The following is a 24,535-nucleotide window of genomic DNA, read 5'->3' as shown; positions in this document are numbered from 1 at the left end:
TCCATGGTCAGATGGACGCGATAGGGCTGCTGTCGTATTCAGCTGAAATTAGGGGAAATAAATGAAGCAAAACACAGTAAAACAGCATTGGACAGCAACGGTCAAATCTTTTATTAGAGGAGTCATAGTAGAGGCACTATCTCACATATATAGGCACTGAACTACTGGACCGGAGCCGCTGGCACAAACTCGCACGAATCCCAGAGCACTGTCAGCAACTATGCCAGTCTGAGTGAAGGTTTGTGTATGATATGCTTTTACAATGTGCACTGGATAATGGAGGGGGTTCATGTGAGGAATTAGGTTCACTTAAATACTACAAGACAATGCTGTGACAATGTGATCGTTACATTCAAGTCTTTTTTTTTTCTCGTTCTCGATGCCACTTTTGAGACAGAAACAAAAATATCGATCTCCATGGATTCATGTTCGGTTATACACGACGATGGACATCTAACACTAGGCCACTTCTCTACAACGTGAGATTTGCTACTCTTCAAATTGTGATTCTGGATTTCTTGACATCATCACGGAGCTACCTACTATAGCTTCTCCGCATAAAGTTCGTAATGTGATCGATCAAACTCCGCCACATGTGCCTCAGCCCCAGTGGTGGTGTTCGGTAACTGCCCGAGCATAGGCAAGTGTTGCCTGTTCTTTCTCAAGTGCAAATTAATGCCTCTGGCTGAATAAGTTTAATGGTCTTTAAAAAAGTCAAGATTGATGCCAGTTTAGATGGTTTCATTTAAAATTGCTTGTCGATTGATTGTCAGAAGAGGATGAACGTGTCGGAAATATGACGCAGGAGACAGCGGGTACATTAGCACTCCTGCTCCATTAGCGTTAATGCTAATTCCTTTTCAGAATTCGTATTAGAAAAAGCTCTGAGAAGAATGTTCTGCGACTAATAGGTCTGTTTACGATGAAGTTGAGTGCGCAGGTTTAACCTGCAGGGTTAACAGTCCTGCTAATGCAAGCAGCATGACACCACAAACACCCTGGCCCTTATTCATCAAAGTTGCGCAGAAACAAGCACTCGAGGCTCGCGACGTCGCCGGAGTTTGATGTCATACAGCAGAACCGTTGAATGACATCAAAAAGAATTGAGCACAAGCGATGAATCGAGGCTCAGCTGATGAAGCGACGTCAGCTGTGTAAAATGGCCTGTTTTACTCAGGCGCTGTGAGAGGGAGCTAATAAAAGGAAAGCATTCAGACGACTGGAATTGAAATAAGTACAGAGAGAGGAGAAAATACTGTTCATTGAAGCTGAGTTAGCAGCGCTTGTGTCCAAGGTTGCAGTCTTTATCCTCGAAATGGCACAGAAAGTGTGCAAAAAAACCAAAAACGAAATAAAAGCAACGGTTTACACAAATTTTAGAAGAAGAAATTATGCTTCAAATATAACTGTATTTGGTATTTGATTGAAATTAATTTAAGTGTATATAGAAGTCATGGAAGTGTGTGTGTGTGTGTTAAATAAACATTAACTTTTTAAATTAGCTAGTAAATCGAACCATTTTCAGACTTTCCTACTAAATAAGAATGGAATTGATTTACATATAGGTGAGCCAAATCATGACAAAATTTTTTTTTAAATGAATAATGCACAAATTGATCGAAAATTATGTAATCTTAAATAATGTGCGCTAATACACACTCGCCGACCTCTTTAATTTGGAGCGCTGTAATCCTGCTTATTAATGCAATTATCCAATCAGCCAACAATGTGGCGACACGACGCATAAGATCATTCGGGTCAAGAGCTTCAGTCCCGAGGTTCACGTGAGGACATGATAATAGTGACTTTGACCGTGGCATGCTTGTTGGTGTCCAGAAGAGGAATCTGAGGCTACAGTGGACTCTTTTATTTCCTCTTCTTATCTGACAGGAGCCGTGGAATCCTGTGTGGTCTTGTGCTGTAGTAGCTCATCACCACCTCAAGGTCTAATGTCATGTGTGGGTAGAGAGATGCTTCTCTTCTCTCCACAACTGCTAATTGGATGGGTTTTTTTAAACGCACCTTTCTGTGTAATCTTTATGAACGGTACTGCATGAAAACCCCAGGAGCAACAAGCATGCCACTGTCATAATCACTGAAATCACTTTTTACACATTTTGAGGTTTGACGTGAACGCTTTGGACCTGTATCTTCATGATTCTCTTCCACTGCACTACTGCCGCATGATCAGCTGATTAGATAACTGTTTTATTTCACGCATTGTGCTGCTGCAACAAGGTGCCGGTGTGTGCAAATGTGATTATAAATATATATTTTTCTACTGTTATTCTATTATTATGCGATTCTAATATCTTGTACTTGCTACTAACAATAACTGAACTGCAAATGGAGCATTTTTCCAGGGACTTAAAACATCGCTCGTAAATGTCCAAGCATACAGATACATCAAACTGATGAAAAAGTATTTTGCAGGGAGAGGTTGAAATTTGCATCCACTCGATCGTAAAGATCCATTACACCACTTTGATGAATAAGGACTAGGTTCTTCTACTTGGAGAGTACCGTATCTGTTGTGTACCATAGGCTTTTGTTTCATTTCTGATGTAAACACAGCGAAAACCTATCACAGGCACAGGTTTGGAGATATAAAACTCTTCTCGAGTGGGAGATTGCAACTGCACATTTTACACACCCTTTTTTTTTCTTTTTTTACTATACACTCTACACTATATATCCTCTAGACAACTATTTATTTCTAGTGGTATTTTCTTTGTTCTTTGATTGAGGTCCTCTTTGGCAGGTTTTCTGAATAGGAGGTACATACTCAGCTGTGCTCTGGCAATGCGGTACCGTTATGTCATGTCAGACATCATCAGCACCCATCAGCTAGCACAACCTGCATTTACACATCAAATACAAATGTCAAAACACAGCATCATAGAGGAAAAAAAGGACAGACCCAGCACCACAACTCTTCAGAAAAGGGTGAACAATGACAACTTATCACATCACAGATAAACAAAAACAAGCATGTAGACCGAACACAAAGCACTGGGAAAAGCCGACTTGAAAAAAATCACTAGAGATTCACCACAGGGAAATCTGTATGACAAACAAAACATGGTCAAAAATCACAGCAAAACACTGCTACTCAAGATCGAACTGATCTTTACACCTCACGTCCTTCGTTAGAAATTCGATGGGCCGACAAATTTGTTGAAGCTCGATGAGATCACCTAGTAAAATAAAGCGCTCTCATTAATTCAGATCACTAGACATCGCTAGAATCTCCGTAAAACCCGTCGCTCAGAAAGAAAGTCATATTGCTCCTAATCGGGCTGTAACTACGATATACAGTATGCGAGTTCAGAATAGTGTACTGTAACACGCTGCACTGAAAGGTCATGTTTTGTATAAAAAGGAGGTATATCTCTTTCAACATCATCTAATTAATGCATTCCTACATCCCCTGCCTGTACAGAGCTCAGAGGCTGTCACGTGCTGTCAAAACCCTTATCGGATCCCTCGAGCCACACGCAACGTACAACGGTTTGACTGTATTGCCGTGGAGCTCGGGACGGTGTGGCAGGACGACGAAAATAAGCCGTCCTTTTCTAGTAGCGCTCCTTCCTTGTAGACTCGTTCTCATGCGTTTCCACACCGTCTCTGCACAGGCACAGAGCTATCAAATTACTACTATGACATGCTGCAAAAAGACTACAGCCTGCAGACTATCACAGTTGTCTCATTAGGGACGTGCAAGTCTAAACAAACAAGACGCTCTCGGTAAGAGTGGGTGTGTACATGTGCGCACGGACCATATGTGCATGGTTCTTCGGTCGTCACTTTCGTCGGCAGGCCGTGTGTCACTCGAATGCTGGAGGTAAATGAATGTCTTCGTCATCCTCACAGCATCCGTCTCATGACTGCGAGGCGAGAGGAAACCCTAGAGACAGTTTTAATATGACAGTGTGAATATGTATAGGACTTATTATCAGGTACCGGGCGTCCTGTTAAAGTAGGGCTGTGAGAATGGGCTGGGGGATTATAATGCCTTAGGGGGCTATAAAACAGCAAGCTAATCACACTGCTGGCTGACTGCCCTGTGTCCCACTTATCAGTGTCCAGTCTAAGAAAAAGAAAAGAAAGCAAAGAAAGTAAATGACTCTTTCAAGACGATAAACAGTGAGTCTTATCGTCTCCCCATCAGCTGTAGCTAGCTATACTTTCGGATTCAAATGGCCGAGCAGTGTTTACATTCCGAGGAAGTTCTTTCACAGTGACATGCTACATCCCCTAAATAATACTGCACTAAATAGTATGTCAAAGTATATAGTACACCACTACAGATACTGATACTGACGACACAGATACTATTTTGACATACTATTTAAAATGGTAGTAAGCAATTTGGAACACAGGCTTTTCTTTTTTTGTGGACTTTAAAATTGTACAAGTAAAGACTACTGCCCCCTTCTGGTAGAGGGAGATCATTCGGGGACAAAACTTTGTCATTGGTATTTTAGAGCTCTTATGTGTTGCCACCATTATTTCCAAATCCGTCTCTTATAAACATAATTTACCTATATGACTGATCAATTTCCGTTAATCCATCGTGAACTACACAGAAGCACCAGTGAAGTACATCTGTGTATATTACCTGACAGGATCGTGTCTTGATCCGAACATCCACGTGACGACCTTAGTTTTGATTTAAAACGAAAAAAGCTCCTATTTTCCATTAAGAAGAACTGTCGACATGGCATGACACCATCTGCTCACTTCTACACTTTCTTCTAATCCATTCACCAAAACCATCAGCTGCTCATTTAGGGAGTATTATGGATATGCTAAAGTGGCAAGTTCTAAATGCATTATGCAGGGCTCTGACACTTCCTAGAAAACTCATGCTATTGCTGTCTAAGCTTGACTTACTCTGTCTCCATTACTGCCTCAGACCGTACCATAACATGCTACAGTGCAGGCATCGATTATTGACCATTAGCGGCATGTTCTTCTCGCTCTAAGAATAATAGTGCTGAATTTCACACATGCATGGCTGTGAAGATACAAAAACGCACAGACATACGCCTCCACTCCTGCAAAGATCCCCTCCGTCTTTGCTTTTTCTCAAATGCGATAGAAAAAGTGCTAAACGTGCTACTGCAGGTGAACTCTGCGGCAGCGTGGTGGATATGGCCCTAAGTTCCTTTTGAATTTAGCCAGAAAAGTACCCTGCTTTGATTTTTGGAAAAAAACAAAAAAAAAAACAGAAACAACTGTACAGTTCAAAGGCATCTGCACCTCTGTCTGTGTAGTTTTGTGTGTACATAGAGTGGTTTTTTTTGCTTGCTAGTCTGAGACTTCAAAGTCTTTAGTCCATTCAGAGATTCATTTGTTTCTGTCCAGATCTCTTGTAGATTGTCTCCACTGAACTGTACTGGAGGTGGACTCAGGCAAAGCAGAACTCATCGCAGTTTCATCTGCATGTCTCTTATGCCTGCGGAGTCCAGCACATGTCCTTCATAGGTGCAAGAGTACAGGTCGGTATTGTCAGACACTTTCTTGCAGACAGAGGGCCTCGACTGCGTTGCTGGGACCCTGCGATACGCCGCCGATGAGGAATAGCATGTTCGCGGTTTGTAGTGGGGTACAGGAGCAGCGTGGGGTTGGCATCGGAACCACAGCCTCCCACCTCCTCTTCACGTGGTTATAACTCTCTGCTGATGCCAGCGGTGACGGCTGATTACCTGAGTCAGCACAAAAACACACAAAAAAAGAGTGAATAAATTAGAGATCATTTTTCTGTGCATAATTATTATAAACCTGAGCTACTTTTGATTGAACTTGAAGTACTGAAGTACTGAAAGTTCTGACTTTCCCGTGAGAAACAAATCCAACTTAAATAGTTAATAAGAATGTGTGTGATAGCATTCGAAGTGTTTATCATTTCTGACAAGCTGCAGGAAGAGAGAAAGGAGCTTTCACTGTAGGTCTCTCTCTCATAGACAGATGTTCTGAGAACCCTGCACAGCCACATCATTAGCCTGCTTCTCGAGCTGCTCAATCAACATAACACCATCACGCCCCCCCCCCACTGCACTCACACACGCATACGCAAATGAGAGTGGATGCTTCTTTCAGACCCCACACCTGCCACCTGGTGGGTTTGGGGGCTAATGTGGATTTCGACAGGTGGCACCTTGCAGATATCTAGAAAAATTATGCAGCATGCACACAGATTCCGCCTCATAAACTCTTTGATGAGGCAAATCCCTGAAACGTGGGCAATGCATCATTACTTTTCCACCCCAATACAGACTATATAGCAGACCAACATAGCTATAACGCTCGATATTTCTCGAGAGATTCTCTTCATTTCCCAGGGAGAAGCAGACGGCGTAGAACGTCCTTTCTCTGTCTTCATGAGGTCTGGTGGCGAGACCAACATCGCCGCGCATCACAGCTAAGTTGTAGCAGTTTCCATAGAGACTCAAATTGAAGCGCAGATGATGTGAGCATGTGCACGATGCTGGGGGTGACTTTTGTCATCGTAATTTCTCGGAAGAACAAACGCGGGGCCACTGGAGCTCCTGGGGGAGGTAATCAGAAAATGACGACGTGACCGCGGTGCCTGCAACCTGCACCGAGACGAGTTATGGCATGGCACACTAGGCGCAAGCCCTCATTATTGCCTCGAGAATCTCAATATAGCTCCCACTACTTGCATTATGCAGACTCTCTACTGTGCGTGGGTTAAAAAAATGCTGCATTATTTCGGGATTCTAACAGCTGAGGCTGGAATAAACACAAATTTGTTCCATGCAGGGGAGCTGCTGAGGGGTGACCATCACAGATCTGACTGAATTTTGGTGGAGCAAAAGCGATTCAGAATTCCCTCATGAGGCAAATTTTAAAGATCCTGAAATTCCTGGCAACAACCTGACTCGTTTTCATATTTCCATGGAGAAAAATAAACAGGGCTCAGGAACCTGCAAACAGGTTATGATCGGTTTTATCTTTACTATTAACAATGTGTATGTAAGTGAGTGACTGCAAATGGTGCACTACACACCAAAATAGGGTATTGATCATAAACAATCATGTCCATAAACAAACTAGAGGTTTGTCTCATACTTCTATACTAGTCAAGACAGTTTGGAATTCCCAATAGTGTTTAAAATTAAAATCCTGTTGCTTTTATGTTGTTTAGTGCACAAGAATTTTGGTCCTCACTAATTAGTAACCGTGTGTGTGTGTGTGTGAGTTTTTAAGGTCAGTTTTTGACCCAGCTCTTGTCAACAATCAAAATGACAGTAGAAAGTTTGAAAGAGAAAGTAATGGTGTTCATCCATGTGTTTAACATTTCCATGCTGCTGCACACTGACAACGTCCCAGAATAGCTGGCAAGAAATTGCTAAATGTCTCAGCGGTCGACATGGAAACTCACCGAAGAAGGACGTTTCTGCTTCGACATGCAATCTGAGCACGAGCGCACGTTCTCGTGATTATCTCTTTCAATCATCCTGATGTACATAAGGTATGTAAGGCAAGTACGTACTCATGTAGCTGCTGCTTCTGAATTTGTACATGTAGAATAATCCAGGTGTAATTCATCCTATCAGGTGTGAGATGATCATAGTAGCTGTCGGTGATGAGAAGCTGTCTTTTATGGTACACAACCCAGGCATAACATTATGACCACCTGCCTAATAATGCCAAAACAGCCCTGACCCGTCCTGCACTGTGTATTCTGACCCCTTTCTATCAGAACCAGCATTAACTTCTTCAGCAATTTGAGCAACAGTAGCTCGTCTGTTGGATCGGATCACACGGGCCAGCCTTCTCTCCCCACGTGCATCAATGAGCCCATGACCCTGTCTCCGGTTCACCACTGTTCTTCCTTGGACCACTTTTGATAGATACTGACCACTGCAGACCGGGAACAACCACAAGAGCTGCAGTTTTGGAGATGCTCTGATCCAGTGGTCTAGCCATCACAGTTTGGCCCTTCGTCAAACTCAAAGCTCAAATCCTTACACTTGTCCATTTTTCCTGCTTCTAACATCAACTTTGAGGACAAAATGTTGACTTGCTGCCTAATATATCCCACCCACTAACAGGGGCCATGATGAGGAGATACTCAGTCTTATTCACTTCACCTGGCACTGGTCATAATATTATGGCTGATTGGTCTTAAATGATCAGCTGTAATACTGTATGCTATTGTTTAAAACTACTTTATTCTATTCCAGATAACATTAATATGTATGCTGAAACATCCGCCTGCTCAGATCTGATATGATGTCTCACTTTGCCGTGTGCTGTGTGTCTCACATTTGCCAGAAGAGTCTAAATGTTCTGCAGTCATGACTGGTTTAATGGCTTTATTTTGGCTTCTCTTTAATTCCTTGTTTTCTTTTTTACTGCAAATCCCAGGCTGACACACACACACACACACAAACTCTCTCTGTGTCTTTAATTTATTGTTTGATTTTTCTGCAAATTCCCAGACACTCTCACACTCCACTCACACACACACACACACACACACTCTCTCTCTCTCTCTCTCTCTCTCTCTCTCTCTCTGTCTCACACAAACACACACACGCACACACACACACTGGTGCTCTTTGTTTCAGTCAGACATAATGCAAAAAGGTCTCTCTCTCTCTCTCTCTCTCTCTCTGTCTCTTTCGCTGTCTTTCTTTCTCTCTCGCTCTCTGTGTCTGTCTGTCTCTCTCTCTCTCTCTCTCTCCCCCTCCCTCCTTTAGGAGCTTTATTCAGTCTTTAAAATAGCTAATGCAGACAACCTTAATACTCCGAAGTGTCCAAATGCAGCAATTCAATTAATGGAAAGAACCTCCAGTGAGAAACCTCCAGGTATGCGTTCCCTCCATTAGTGAACTAATGCTTCTGTAGCTAAAAAGAGCTTCTGTTTCAGTCACAGGAAGTTGATCAATTCCTGCGCACACGGAGATGAACATTACTGATGTGATTACATTTCATATTATGTTATACCAGTAAAAGTGCATAACTGCTTCAAATGATTATAAGGTACTTGAAACTTGTATTTCAAGATGCATGGTCATCTACAGTAGCCACATGAGCATCAGAACTGGATCCTGGAGCAATGGCCTGGTCTGATAAATCACAATGGGAAGAAGGCAGTGTGTGATGCTCTGGGAAATGTTCTGTTGGGGTCCATGTGGATGTTACTTATGACATGTCCCACCTACCTAAACATTACTGCAGACAAGTACACGCCTTCATAGTGAAGGTATTCCCTAATGGCAGTGGTCTCCTTCAGCAGGATAGTGCTCTCTGTCACTAAAAATTATTCAAGGTGTTGACTTGGCCTCTTAATTCCCCCGGATCTCAATCAGATCAGCATCTGTGGGATTGTGCTGGACAAAAAAGTCATGCTAAATATCACAGCACCTCCAGAGGGTTCATGCCTTGATAGATCAGAGCTGTTTCAGCAGCACAAGGGGAACCTACACAGTATAAAGCAGGTGGGTTTAAGGTTATGTCTGATCGGTGTATAAGGTATAATGTCATAAGCGATAATGACTGTCTTAGCATGCCACTGGGTATCTGGAGTCTAGATTCAGTCAAAGAAGATGAGAATAAGGTTGTGATGATGGGCAAGGACATTAGGGACGGAGAGGATGGAGAGTAATTTCCTGCATATGAGCCCCAAATTAATGGCAGACATAAATTCTGAAAAGATCTGCAGGAAGAGAAGTATCCCATCCTGTTATAGTATCATCTGTGTAGCTGTGAAAGTATTTTTGTGTGTGTGTGTGTGTGTCGATGAAAGAAAAAAAGAAAGCGCTAGTTCCATATGTCAGTCTGAAAGAAACCCTGCACACACTCAACAGTTTGAAGAAGAATAAGCTGCTTGGATGAAAAGGACACACACTACAGTTCTATAAACCTCCACTGTGGCTAAAAACACTCCCTTTTCTGTATTTTCTCTCTAAGTGATGAAATAAAACATGAAATTTCATCTGCGTCATTCTGCTGCAGGTATATTTTTGGGAAGTGGCAGAAATCTCTCACCAACTCTGCTAGGTAACATTATTTGAAGAACAAATCTGTCTCTCTCTCTGAGACGTGAGCGTTGTAGGAAGAGGAGGTGATTTTTTTTTGAGAGATGTGCAGTGTGAGGACTAAACTAAACAAATCCATGAGCTAACTGACGGACCTCCTGGGACCAGGGGGTTGATCTGAACGCATCTTCATAAGCGTATAGAAACGATATGGTCGATATTTTTGGATCGTTGCGTCGATTTAGGCAACACTGAAGCAGAGATTTGTAAACGATAGACACTTTAACACATTCAGATCGATTCAAGATCAATAGTAAACTTTATTACTCGTGATGCTGTATCTGCCAAGCCTATACACCAGTGAAAATTTAATAAGCAATTCATTCAGGACTGGACAAATCACTAGCCTGCATGTCAGGACATGAAGATCATGTTTCCAGGCTATTTCAATTTTTTATGCATTGTTGTCTGGCGGAGAAGTGGGCTCAGAAGATTAGCAGTCAGGGGCGTTTTTTCTTCTCTCTTTCAACAAAAAACCCCCTACTCATTAATGAAACTCATTCATTTTTATGCATATTTAAACAAAATGTGTACATCAGTGGGGGCTCCGTGGTTTAGTGGTTAGCATATTTGCCTCACATCTCCATGGCTGGAGGTTTGATTCCCATCACTGCTCTGTGTGCACAGAGTTAGCATTTGCTTCAGGAGTTTCCTCTGGGTACTTTGGATTCCTTACCCTGTCCAAAGACATGTGCTGTAGGCTGATTTGCATCTTTAAACTGTCTGTAGTGGGTGAATGAGTATGTGAGTGTGTGTGTGATTGGTTGGCACCCTGTCCAGGGTGTCCTTTGTGCCCCAGTGCCCTGGCATAGACTCCAAACTCCCTGTAGGATTGACTAAAGACTTATCTCTTTAGCCTGGAATACATTTAACACATCCCATAACCTTGTGCTCCAGTACATCTGATTAAATGCACATTATCATCTAGTGCTGCTAATATTATGAACAGCAGCTACGCTAATTCTGTTCCACTGTTTCCCTTCTTCTACCCATCCCGAGGCTTACAGAGACTGTGCCGGCTCCAGTGGCATCCGGAGATGGACCAGCTCCAGCTGGGTTCTGTTTTGTGAGGATTGGGGTATTCATAGCAACGCTGTGAACCTTATGTGGACGATAACAACCTCCTTATTAATTTACATAACATTCTACACATGCTGTATCGGCATCACATAAATGCACAATATAATCACACTCTCCGCTGTCACCCAAATGAGGATGGGTTCCCTTCTGAGTCTGGTTCCTCTCAAGGTTTCTTCCTCATACCATCTAAGGGAGTTTTTCCTTGCCACAGTCGCCTCAGTCACCTCAGTGTTGCTCACTTGGGATAACATCTAGGACTGTCTGTCTGTTTATATGTTTGTTGTTTTCTTATGTTGTTTCTTATGTAAAGCTGCTTTGAGACAAAGCGCTACACAAATAAAATTGAATTGGATTGAATTGAAATGTCAGGATCTATTGGCACAATTCATGGCCAGACCACAGGAGGGGGTGTTGGTGGGTGGACTGTTATTCCTTGTTGTGTATCATGTGATCACATCATAAGTATTGTCACCTGTTTCTCTGTATTCCTGTCTTTTATTGTGTATGATGTCAATGTGATATGTTTAGTGTTTTATGTTTAATTAAGACGAGGATTACTATATTGCGTTTGGGTCTGATTGTTGAGCCTTCCTGTGACAAGGATAAGTTGTACAGAAAATGGAAGGATGGATGGATGGATGAATGGAAGTCAGTGCACATCAACGCTGAATAGCTATCAGTTTATGTGCACAAATGGATGGAGAACCAAGAACATACAGCATGTGGAAAAACAGCAGGATAATGTGCAGCATAAACCTGACATAACTCTTCTGTTAGAAGAATTCCCAGTCGCATCACAGTCAAAAACACTGAGCACAAAGAAAGATGCTAGCCAGAATGTCATTTATAAAGAGTCAGAATTTACATACTCATCGTATGGGTCTGTATTAATACATATAACCTGCTTACTAGCTTACTAGCTCATCATATTTTATAGCATTACGTTAGCTACCATTTTTACGCTAAGCAACCAAAACACTGGGCAAGCATATTAGAGCTCTGACTTTCTAAATGGGTATATAATTTAGGATTTTTTGATAATATATACACTATATTGCCAAAAGTATTCGCTCACCTGCCTTGACTCGCATATGAACTTAAGTGACATCCCATTCCTAATCCATAGGGTTCAATATGACGTCGGTCCACCCTTTGCAGCTATAACAGCTTCAACTCTTCTGGGAAGGCTGTCCACAAGGTTTAGGAGTGTGTTTATGGGAATTTTTGACCATTCTTCCAGAAGCGCATTTGTGAGGTCACACACTGATGTTGGACGAGAAGGTCTGGCTCTCAGTCTCCGCTCTAATTCATCCCAAAGGTGTTCTATCGGGTTGAGGTCAGGACTCTGTGCAGGCCAGTCAAGTTCCTCCACACCAGACTCTGTCATCCATGTCTTTATGGACCTTGCTTTGGTCACTGGTGCACAGTCATGTTGGAAGAGGAAGGGGCCAGCTCCAAACTGTTCCCACAAAGTTGGGAGCATGGAATTGTCCAAAATGTCTTGGTATGCTGAAGCATTCAGAGTTCCTTTCACTGGAACTAAGGGGCCAAGCCCAGCTCCTGAAAACCATAATCCCCCCTCCACCAAACTTTACACTTGGCACAGTGCAGTCAGACAAGTACCGTTCTCCTGGCAACCGCCAAACCCAGACTCGTCCATCAGATTGCCAGATGGAGAAGCGCGATTCTTCACTCCAGAGAACGCGTCTCCACTGCTCTAGAGTCCAGTGGCGGCGTGCTTTACACCACTGCATCCGACGCTTTGCATTGCACTTGGTGATGTATGGCTTGGATGCAGCTGCTCGGCCATGGAAACCCATTCCATGAAGCTCTCTGTGCACTGTTCTTGAGCTAATCTGAAGGCCACATGAAGTTTGGAGGTCTGTAGCGATTGACTCTGCAGAAAGTTGGCGACTTTTCGCACTATGCGCCTCAGCATCTCAGCAGTTGCTGTCGTTCCCAAACACTTCCACGTTCTTATAATACAGCTGACAGTTGACTGTGGAATATTTAGGAGTGAGGAAATTTCACGACTGGATTTGTTGCACAGGTGGCATCCTATCACAGTTCCACGCTGGAATTCACTGAGCTCCTGAGAGCGACCCATTCTTTCACAAATGTTTGTAAAAACAGTCTGCATGCCTAGGTGCTTGATTTTATACACCTGTGGAATGGAACACCTGATTCTGATTATTTGGATGCGTGAGCGAATACTTTTGGCAATATAGTGTATATTAGGGATGCACGATATTTATCGGACAGATAAATTATCGGCCGATATGGGTGACAATGATGTCATTTTTATTGCTCCGATAAATAAATTAAATCCGATAACTAGATTCGATAAAGTACGCTTGCTGGTAAATCAATCAATCAGTCTGATTTATCTGAGATTCAACCGCTTTCCGAGAGCACATGTCTGCAGTTTTAACTGTCTCTCAGCCTCTGTCGCGGTCATTAGGTCATCTTCTGTGAACATGTCTTCACTGGTCTGGAAGTTTTTTCTCAGTGGCAGCGGAGGACAATGCCATGGCTATTTGCAACGCATGTTCAGCAAGGATTCCGAGAGGAGGAAAAAAGGTGTCAAGTTTTAACACAACAAATCTTATATCTCACTCTCAGGGTCGTCATCATGGCGAAGTTGTATTAAAAGAATATAATACCTTCCTCATCCTCATGCACTAAAAAGGCTGAATAGATGCATTTCTTTGTTATGCATGAAATACTTGAATATACATTTGTTGTTAATGAGTTGTTAATTGCAGATAAACCGTAGTTCTGTTAAACCCTTTCTATTCTTATTGTAGTGCCTTACACAAAAAATAAAAACATCTGTAGAGTCAGGACTGATGTTTTCTATTACAGTTAAGCCAGAGCTACTAAAATATCAGTTTCATCAGTGCATCTTAAATTTTCTATTCTCCTGGCTGCACAAACTGCAGATTATATGAAAATTCTAATATAAAAATATGAACTTTTTGGTTATTGTTATCGGAATTGGCCTTGAGAAGGATTTAATTATTGGTTATCAATATCGTTTTTTTTTCATATTTTTCATATCGTGCATCCCTAATATATATTATATAATCTTGCATCATCTTGTCCAGAAATCTTTGATTCTGGTTCTATTCAGTCTGAAAGAGAACAAAACCGTTCGGTCTCATATAGTACCTCGGTCTGAAAGCCACAGAACCACGGGCTGTATGATGATTATGACCAGAGTGTTCCAAGTCAAGCGTGAGATTTTATTTTAAAGATTATACTCTGCTCAGAATGAGATAGAAGCTGCGAAAAAGATGTAATTTTCTGCCTCTGTTTGTTTCGCAGCAAACCACTCCCTCCTTTTTTTAGATTTAGAGTGAACCGAGAGTGCATTAGAATCTCGTTGTATACAGATGCATTAAAGCACTTTTTATGCGCATGCCAATAATTTTGAAACAAGAACAAAAGTCTCCTGCATGCAGCGAAATTAGTTATGTGTGCCTGGTTCAGCTCTTTCTATAGAGAGAGTGACAGCTGTGTTTACTGTGAGTGTGTGAATGCAAGGTCACAGCATATCAATGACGGAGGCCGGTGAGCAAATGTAAGAGTATTTGTATGATTGTGGTGCAGCTGGACTATTTTATTTTTCGCTGTTTAGTCATAGTGCTTAATAGAAATGCCTCATGATGACCAGAATAAAACACAACAAGCAGAACGGCCAGACAGCAAAGTTAAGGGTCTATCCTCGTGCCTGTGTACAGGGTCAGTTCCATGTTTTCATTCTCAAATGCTCAGATCAGTTTCACAGTTCATTCAGAAAGTGCATGCAGCATGTCACATCTACCTGAGCTGCAGCCGATTATTAAGAGTGTATTAACATCAACAAGGCTGCACACCTTGTTACTGAATCGTAAACCATTAATCATGTACCTTATATATCTAGAATAAATTATAAGACGTTTATGGAGTGAAAACAACAGCCGTCTGTCTCATGCTGCAAGAATGAACATACACTGCCAGCTAAAGGTTTTTGAACTGTTTTGTTATAGTTTAATTACCAAACAAAGAAACCTACACAATGTTGCCAAAAGTTTTGGGATGTCTGCCTTTACATGCACATGAATGTAATATGGAGTGAGTTTATGGGAATTTTTGACCGTTCCTCTAGAAGCACATTTGTGAGGTCAGGCACTGATGTTGGACGAGAAGGTCTGTCTCACAGTCTCCGCTCTAATTCATCCCAGAGGTGTTCTATGGGGTTGAGGTCAGGACTCTGTGCAGGCCAGTCAAGTTCCTCCACACCAAACTCACTCATCCATGTCTTTATGGACTTTTCTTTGGTTACTGGTGTGCAGTCGTGTTGGAACAGGAAGGGGTCATCCCCAAACATGAAAACCCGTTCCATGAAGTTGTTCTTGAGTTAATCTAAAGTCCAGCTATTGACTCTGCAGAAAGTTGGTGACTTCTGTGATTTTACCTGGTCTACCACTTCGTAGCTGAGTTTCTGTTGTTCCCAGTTGCTTCCACTTTGTTATAATACCACTAACAGTTGACCGTGGAATATTTAGTACTGAGGAAATGTCACGAATTAACTTATTACACAGGTGGAAACCTATCACGGTACCACGCTTGAATTCACTGAGCTCCTGAGAGAGACCCATTCTTTCACAAATGTGTGTAAAAGCAGTCTGCAAGCCTAGGTGCTGGATTTTATACACCTGTGGTTATGGAAGTGATTGGAACACCTGAATTCAATGATCTGGAGAGGTGAAGGAATAGTGGTGAACCGGCAACAGGGTCATGGGCGACAGGGTGAACATGAATGATGATCAGTATCTGTATCTGTGATGATACAAACTGGCTCACAGAATACAGAGAGTACACAGTAACAGACAGATTACAGCTCCGGTCTCATTCTGTTACAGTTTAGAATTTTTAGGCATTTATTACAACTACTCGAAGCTGACTCATGCAAAAAAAGACATCTTATAACTTAACAAATAGAAATCAAGTGCCAGCGGCATCGACAGGCTTGCCAAAATAGTCTAGTCTTTCTTGTTACTCATTTGTGTGCCTTAAAATAAACTTCAAGCTGAACTGAAGCTACTGAAGGAAAGAACACGCCAGACAAAATTCTGCTGATGGTAACACCACATAAATCCTGACCTCCAAACTGGAGATATCGCACCAAAACCTTTGTTGGTGTGCACCAAATTGACCTTGCTGTGACCTTGGCCCTGTTTGGATCAACTCCAAAATTCCAACCAGTTTGTCTGCTGGTTGCATTAATAACTTAATGCATTAAATCCGATAAAACTTTCAACCACTCATATTTGAGACAAAGGTACTGAAAGTAAACTGAGTACAATCTAGATATATTTCTGAAATGTTTGAAAAGTTATTGGTTACCATGAGCAGCATTTCCTCTTCTTTTAAAGGAATTTTCTCTAGGATTTGTTCTCTTATAAGAGCTGGCATTTTGCAATTAGTCATACCTTAAGAGCCAAATAATGGAGTTGAACTCAACGGGAAACTTTTGTTCAGCAATTATTTATTCAAGCGCGACCTTTAAATACCTAATGAATGAGTCCAAGCTGCATTAATAAACATAATTACTTGTGAGAACATTTGAGCATAAGGTAATTTCTGTGTAGGTGTGGTATAATGATAGTCGCTGCCTTGAATAAACTCTTGCAGTTGTCACGGTTGAGTTATGTCTGTAATACGGCACACTCCATTAGCACTTACCCAGTCCTCCGGCAACGATCACCCTTCCACCGAGACAGCCGGCCACAAAGTCTGCACGCTTTTCTCTCATCCGGGAGCTCCGTGTGGGCTTCAACCAAACACCTATACGAAGGACGAGAAGGTGAAAGATCAGGGAAGAGTTCATGTAGATTCTGACAATTAAAGGAAGAATGTTTTTTTTTAATAATGCATGTTCCTCCGTTGATGTTCCGCTCAGACGAGTCTGGCATGTTCATAAAATCAATCAGGAACCTGGCAGTCCAGCAGAAGTGTGGTCACATGCCATGGTATGTATACTGACATGAGTGTGAGTGCTCTGTAAAAACACCTTGATAATGAATGTAATAACACAAAACAAGCAGAACGGCCAATAGATGTGGACGGGTCAACGCGAGATTTGATTTGCTCTGGAGCCGTCTGTCTGGTAAATAAACACACAGTGGAGAAAAAATGTGCAAGCTGTTTATCTCGGAAGACCCCCAGTCAGTTCTACAGCAGTGCATGACTGTCCTTTATTGGCACCCCGGCTCTGCATTATACCTCCATGTATTAGTCTCGATCTCTGTCTCAGAACCGCCGGCTTTATTTGGAGAACCCCATTGGCACAAAACAAACATTTTGTCTTTTTTTTTTTAATACAAATTTATTTAACAGTGCTGCTTATGTGAGCTCAATATGGTTGACTGCAAAAGGTTTCCATACCATTAGGGCCAAAATACAGAAGACAGAGACATTTAAATGTCAGGAACTCTATTTTCTTATCATAACACACATGAAGAAACAAGTCAAGTGTGTTTCCCAGATCTCAGATCCACATCGGCTCCACTTTAAGAACTGAGTATGTGCAGTGCTTTCTGCTTTCCTCTCATTATATTTTCTGTCATTATTGAAGTAGTTGTGTATAAATCAACATGGATTAAAATGTGCAAGATTTTATTCTGAATGCCAAAAGGCTAAAATTCCCAGTCGTTTAAAATCATCAAGAGATTAAATATATAAAAATCAGGCTAATGTCAAGATCCAGTGGATTTAAAGAAGACAACCTTCAAAGGTCAGTAGTGGATATAGACAGAATGACAGAGAGAACATTTTCCTCTCTGCACAATAAACACTATGAGATATAAGATTCCTGCTCTATTCTGCAGTTAAAACAGTATATGATATATATTTAATTGCTTGTTCCTAAAACACAACAAACTACGCCTAATTCTTACACCGTGTTTTTATCAACAGAACTCTGTTTGTGAGTCACTACATAGTAATTATATCTTCCTCCTGCTTCTGTGAGGGTTTGAGGAAGAGACGCTGCACTTGTTATGTATTGTATATACCAAGTTTTCCCTTACAGATATACACCGACCAGGCATAACATTATGACCAGCTGCCTAATATTGTGTTGGTGCTGCCAAAACAGCCCTGACCCGTCCTGCACTGTGTATTCTGGCCCCTTTCTATCAGAACCAGCATTAACTTCTTCAGCAGTTTCAGCAACAGTAGCTCGTCTGTTGGATCGGATCACACGGCCCAGCCTTCTCTCCCCACGTGCATCAATGAGCCTTGTCCACCCATGACCCTGTTGCCGGTTCACCACTGTTCCTTCCTTAGTCCACTTTTGATAGATACTGACCACTGCAGACCGGGAACACCCCACAAGAGCTGCAGTTTTGGAGATGCTCTGATCCAGTGGTCTAGCCATCACAATTTGACCCTTGGTCAAACTCAAAGCTCAAATCCTTACGCTTGTCCATTTTTCCTGCTTCTAACATCAACTTTGAGGACAAAATGTTGACTTGCTGCCTAATATATCCCACCCACTAACAGGGGCCATGATGAGGAGATACTCAGTCTTATTCACTTCACCAGTCACTGGTCATAATGTTATGGCTGATCGGTGTACACTTGAATACATCTACATTTTCTTTCACTATCATTGGCACCCAGCATAAGCTGAAATTCAGCTCCTAGTCATCTTTTGTTCTCAAACCCAAATGTCTTCAGTGTATAGGAAAAAATAAAAAATAGCCTTGTCATTCCAGTACTACTGAATGGTATTGTACAGTATGTATATCCATTTCCTATCACCCCCTCCTCCTCTTCCTCCTTCTCTATTCAGTAACTGGAAACTGGATGTTGGTTTGTGCATTAAGAAGAGGAGGAGCATGAGAGATTCAGCTATACACAGACCTTCCTTCGCTGTATGTCACAAATAATAAACTGACATCACTAACCGCTTGGTCTTCTCTTTGTTTTCTTTTTCAGTCCCTGTATAGATCTCTAGATCAGTAGCTCTAAGCCTTTTCTCCCCTTTAAATCTCCTCTCCATGGTAACAGGATGAAGAAAAGGAGATGTAGATGGAGTTGTATGTGCTCCACATGATTAAGATGAGTCAACAAGCCTTTGAAATGAGACCTCTTTCACACAGGACATTCTGTGAAATCACAGCCCTCCCTCCCTCCCTCTCTCTCTCTCTCTCTCTCTCTCTCACTTTCGGTAGGAAATCTATTCAAACACTAATGATTTGATCTTGGTCAGTTTCCGTCTTGTTCATGTCCATTTGTTGATTGCAAAGTGGATGTGCATGATTTACCATAACACACTCTCAATTATTGAATAAATTGTTCTTGGGATCCAAAGCCTCATTAAAGGAAACCATTAGGGAGTGTTAGACATCTACAGCACCACCCTAACGGTGTTAATCACTAAGAAACATACTCGAAGCTTTCACTGTGCGTTATCTTAATCACCACTTAAAATGACAAAATACATCCACTCAAAACACACCACAGCATTCATTCATTCATTCATTCATTCATCTTTTAATGTTTTTGTCTACGTCAGGGTTGTGCTAGCTCCAGAGCCTCCAGAGTGTGAGGCCAGTCCAACACACAGTACACACATCCACATTCACACACTCATTCTTATAGAGCTGCAATTTAGTAAAATAAATACATGCAATGAAATAAAGTGAGTGTGTGTGAGTGTGAGTGAGTGAGTGTGTGTATGAGTGTGTGAGTGTGTGAATGTATGAGTGTGTGAGTGTATGAGTGTGTGAGTGTGTGAATGTATGAGTGTGTGAGTGTATGAGTGTGTGAATGTATGAGTGTGTGAGTGTATGAGTGTGTGAATGTATGAGTGTGTGAGTGTGTGAATGTATGAGTGTGTGAGTGTATGAGTGTATGAGTGTGTGTGTGAGTGTGTGAATGTATGAGTGTGTGAGTGAGTGTGTGAATGTATGTGTGTGTGAATGTATGAGTGTGTGAATGTATGAGTGTGTGAATGTATGAGTGTGTGAGTATATGAGTGTGTGAATGTATGAGTGTGTGAGTGTATGAGTGTGTGAATGTATGAGTGTGTGAGTGTGTGTGTATGAGTGTGTGAGTGTATGAGTGTGTGAGTATATGAGTGTGTTAGTGTGTGAATGTATGAGTGTGTGAGTGTATGAGTGTGTGAATGTATGAGTGTGTGAGTGTGTGAGTGTATGAGTGTGTGAGTGTGTGAGTGTGTGTGTATGAGTGTGTGAATGTATGAGTGTGTGAGTGTGTGAATGTATGAGTGTGTGAGTGTGTTAGTGTGTGAGTGTATGAGTGTGTGAATGTATGAGTGTATGAGTGTATGAGTGTGTGAGTGTGTGAATGTATGTGTGTGAGTGTGTGAATGTATGAGTGTGTGAATGTATGTGTGTGTGAGTGTATGAGTGTGTGAATGTATGTGTGTGTGAGTGTATGAGTGTGTGAATGGATGAGTGTGTGAATGTATGAGTGTGTGAGTGTATGAGTGTGTGAATGTATGTGTGTGAGTGTGTGAATGTATGAGTGTGTGAATGTATGTGTGTGTGAGTGTATGAGTGTGTGAATGTATGAGTGTGTGAGTGTATGAGTGTGTGAATGTATGTGTGTGAGTGTGTGAATGTATGAGTGTGTGAATGTATGAGTGTGTGAATGTATGAGTGTGTGAATGTATGAGTGTGTGAGTGTGTGAATGTATGAGTGTGTGAGTGTATGACTGTGTGAGTGTGTGAATGTATGAGTGTGTGAGTGTGTGAATGTATGAGTGTGTGAATGTATGAGTGTGTGAATGTATGAGTGTGTGAATGTATGAGTGTGTGAGTGTGTGAGTGTGTGAGTGTGTGAATGTGTGAATGTATGAGTGTATGAGTGTGTGAATGTATGAGTGTGTGAATGTATGAGTGTGTGAATGTATGAGTGTGTGAATGTATGAGTGTGTGAGTGTATGAGTGTGTGAATGTATGAGTGTGTGAATGTATGAGTGTGTGAGTGTATGAGTGTGTGAATGTATGAGTGTGTGAGTGTATGAGTGTGTGAATGTATGAGTGTGTGAATGTATGAGTGTGTGAATGTATGAGTGTGTGAATGTATGAGTGTGTGAGTGTATGAGTGTATGAATGTATGAGTGTGTGAATGTATGAGTGTGTGAATGTATGAGTGTGTGAATGTATGAGTGTGTGAGTGTATGAGTGTGTGAATGTATGAGTGTGTGAGTGTATGAGTGTGTGAATGTATGAGTGTGTGAGTGTATGAGTGTGTGAATGTATGAGTGTGTGAGTGTGTGAATGTATGAGTGTGTGAATGTATGAGTGTGTGAGTGTGTGAATGTATGAGTGTGTGAATGTATGAGTGTGTGAGTGTGTGAGTGTATGAGTGTGTGAATGTATGAGTGTGTGAATGTATGAGTGTGTGAATGTATGAGTGTGTGAGTGTATGAGTGTGTGAATGTATGAGTGTGTGAGTGTATGAGTGTGTGAATGTATGAGTGTGTGAGTGTATGAGTGTGTGAATGTATGAGTGTGTGAATGTATGAGTGTGTGAATGTATGAGTGTGTGAATGTATGAGTGTGTGAGTGTGTGAATGTATGAGTGTGTGAATGTATGAGTGTGTGAATGTATGAGTGTGTGAATGTATGAGTGTGTGAATGTATGAGTGTGTGAGTGTATGAGTGTGTGAATGTATGAGTGTGTGAGTGTATGAGTGTGTGAATGTATGAGTGTGTGAATGTATGAGTGTGTGAGTGTATGAGTGTGTGAATGTATGAGTGTGTGAATGTATGAGTGTGTGAGTGTATGAGTGTGTGAATGTATGAGTGTGTGAATGTATGAGTGTGTGAGTGTGTGAATGTATGAGTGTGTGAGTGTGTGAATGTATGAGTGTGTGAGTGTATGAGTGTGTGAATGTATGAGTGTGTGAGTGTATGAGTGTGTGAATGTATGAGTGTGTGAATGTATGAGTGTGTGAATGTATGAGTGTGTGAATGTATGAGTGTGTGAGTGTATGAGTGTGTGAATGTATGAGTGTGTGAGTGTATGAGTGTGTGAATGTGTGAGTGTATGAGTGTGTGAATGTATGAGTGTGTGAATGTATGAGTGTGTGAGTGTGTGAGTGTATGAGTGTGTGAATGTATGAGTGTGTGAATGTATGAGTGTGTGAATGTATGAGTGTGTGAATGTATGAGTGTGTGAGTGTATGAGTGTGTGAATGTATGAGTGTGTGAGTGTATGAGTGTGTGAATGTATGAGTGTGTGAATGTATGAGTGTGTGAGTGTGTGAGTGTATGAGTGTGTGAATGTATGAGTGTGTGAATGTATGAGTGTGTGAATGTATGAGTGTGTGAATGTATGAGTGTGTGAATGTATGAGTGTGTGAGTGTATGAGTGTGTGAATGTATGAGTGTGTGAGTGTATGAGTGTGTGAATGTATGAGTGTGTGAGTGTATGAGTGTGTGAATGTATGAGTGTGTGAATGTATGAGTGTGTGAATGTATGAGTGTGTGAATGTATGAGTGTGTGAGTGTGTGAATGTATGAGTGTGTGAATGTATGAGTGTGTGAGTGTGTGAATGTATGAGTGTGTGAATGTATGAGTGTGTGAATGTATGAGTGTGTGAATGTATGAGTGTGTGAGTGTGTGAATGTATGAGTGTGTGAGTGTGTGAATGTATGAGTGTGTGAATGTATGAGTGTGTGAATGTATGAGTGTGTGAGTGTATGAGTGTGTGAATGTATGAGTGTGTGAATGTATGAGTGTGTGAGTGTGTGAATGTATGAGTGTGTGAGTGTATGAGTGTGTGAATGTATGAGTGTGTGAGTGTATGAGTGTGTGAATGTATGAGTGTGTGAATGTATGAGTGTGTGAATGTATGAGTGTGTGAATGTATGAGTGTGTGAGTGTATGAGTGTGTGAATGTATGAGTGTGTGAGTGTATGAGTGTGTGAATGTATGAGTGTGTGAGTGTATGAGTGTGTGAATGTATGAGTGTGTGAATGTATGAGTGTGTGAGTGTGTGAGTGTATGAGTGTGTGAATGTATGAGTGTGTGAATGTATGAGTGTGTGAATGTATGAGTGTGTGAATGTATGAGTGTGTGAGTGTATGAGTGTGTGAATGTATGAGTGTGTGAGTGTATGAGTGTGTGAATGTATGAGTGTGTGAATGTATGAGTGTGTGAGTGTGTGAGTGTATGAGTGTGTGAATGTATGAGTGTGTGAATGTATGAGTGTGTGAATGTATGAGTGTGTGAATGTATGAGTGTGTGAATGTATGAGTGTGTGAGTGTATGAGTGTGTGAATGTATGAGTGTGTGAGTGTATGAGTGTGTGAATGTATGAGTGTGTGAGTGTATGAGTGTGTGAATGTATGAGTGTGTGAATGTATGAGTGTGTGAATGTATGAGTGTGTGAATGTATGAGTGTGTGAGTGTGTGAATGTATGAGTGTGTGAATGTATGAGTGTGTGAGTGTGTGAATGTATGAGTGTGTGAATGTATGAGTGTGTGAATGTATGAGTGTGTGAATGTATGAGTGTGTGAGTGTGTGAATGTATGAGTGTGTGAGTGTGTGAATGTATGAGTGTGTGAATGTATGAGTGTGTGAATGTATGAGTGTGTGAATGTATGAGTGTGTGAGTGTGTGAATGTATGAGTGTGTGAGTGTATGAGTGTGTGAATGTATGAGTGTGTGAGTGTATGAGTGTGTGAATGTATGAGTGTGTGAATGTATGAGTGTGTGAATGTATGAGTGTGTGAGTGTGTGAATGTATGAGTGTGTGAATGTATGAGTGTGTGAGTGTGTGAATGTATGAGTGTGTGAGTGTATGAGTGTGTGAATGTATGAGTGTGTGAATGTATGAGTGTGTGAGTGTGTGAATGTATGAGTGTGTGAATGTATGAGTGTGTGAATGTATGAGTGTGTGAATGTATGAGTGTGTGAGTGTGTGAGTGTGTGAATGTATGAGTGTGTGAGTGTATGAGTGTGTGAATGTATGAGTGTGTGAGTGTATGAGTGTGTGAGTGTATGAGTGTGTGAGTGTGTGAATGTATGAGTGTGTGAGTGTATGAGTGTGTGAGTGTGTGAATGTATGAGTGTGTGAGTGTGTGAATGTATGAGTGTGTGAATGTATGAGTGTGTGAGTGTGTGAATGTATGAGTGTGTGAATGTATGAGTGTGTGAATGTATGAGTGTGTGAGTGTATGAGTGTGTGAGTGTGTGAATGTATGAGTGTGTGAATGTATGAGTGTGTGAGTGTATGAGTGTGTGAGTGTGTGAATGTATGAGTGTGTGAATGTATGAGTGTGTGAGTGTATGAGTGTGTGAATGTATGAGTGTGTGAGTGTGTGAATGTATGAGTGTGTGAGTGTAT

The 24,535-nt window shown here is 41.5% G+C and overlaps 1 protein-coding gene across 2 annotated transcripts in view; it reads right to left on the bottom strand.

The window, feature by feature from the left end:
- Positions 1 to 66: 66 nt before the first annotated feature.
- LOC131366127 (kelch domain-containing protein 8B-like) overlaps positions 67 to 24,535 on the bottom strand; it is a 121,384-nt gene continuing 96,915 nt past the window's right edge. For both annotated transcript variants that reach the window (XM_058410325.1, XM_058410326.1), the window contains exons 6-7: positions 16,887 to 16,988; positions 67 to 5,711 (exon numbers count right to left, since the gene is read on the bottom strand). In XM_058410325.1, the coding sequence (XP_058266308.1) occupies positions 5,515 to 5,711; positions 16,887 to 16,988 (299 nt within the window). In that variant the 3' untranslated portion in view covers positions 67 to 5,514. The remainder of the gene's footprint in view (positions 5,712 to 16,886; positions 16,989 to 24,535) is intronic.

This window comes from Hemibagrus wyckioides, linkage group LG15 (genome assembly GCF_019097595.1).
Source record: "Hemibagrus wyckioides isolate EC202008001 linkage group LG15, SWU_Hwy_1.0, whole genome shotgun sequence".
NCBI lineage: Eukaryota > Metazoa > Chordata > Actinopteri > Siluriformes > Bagridae > Hemibagrus > Hemibagrus wyckioides.
This window is presented reverse-complemented; position numbering and strand designations above follow the sequence as displayed.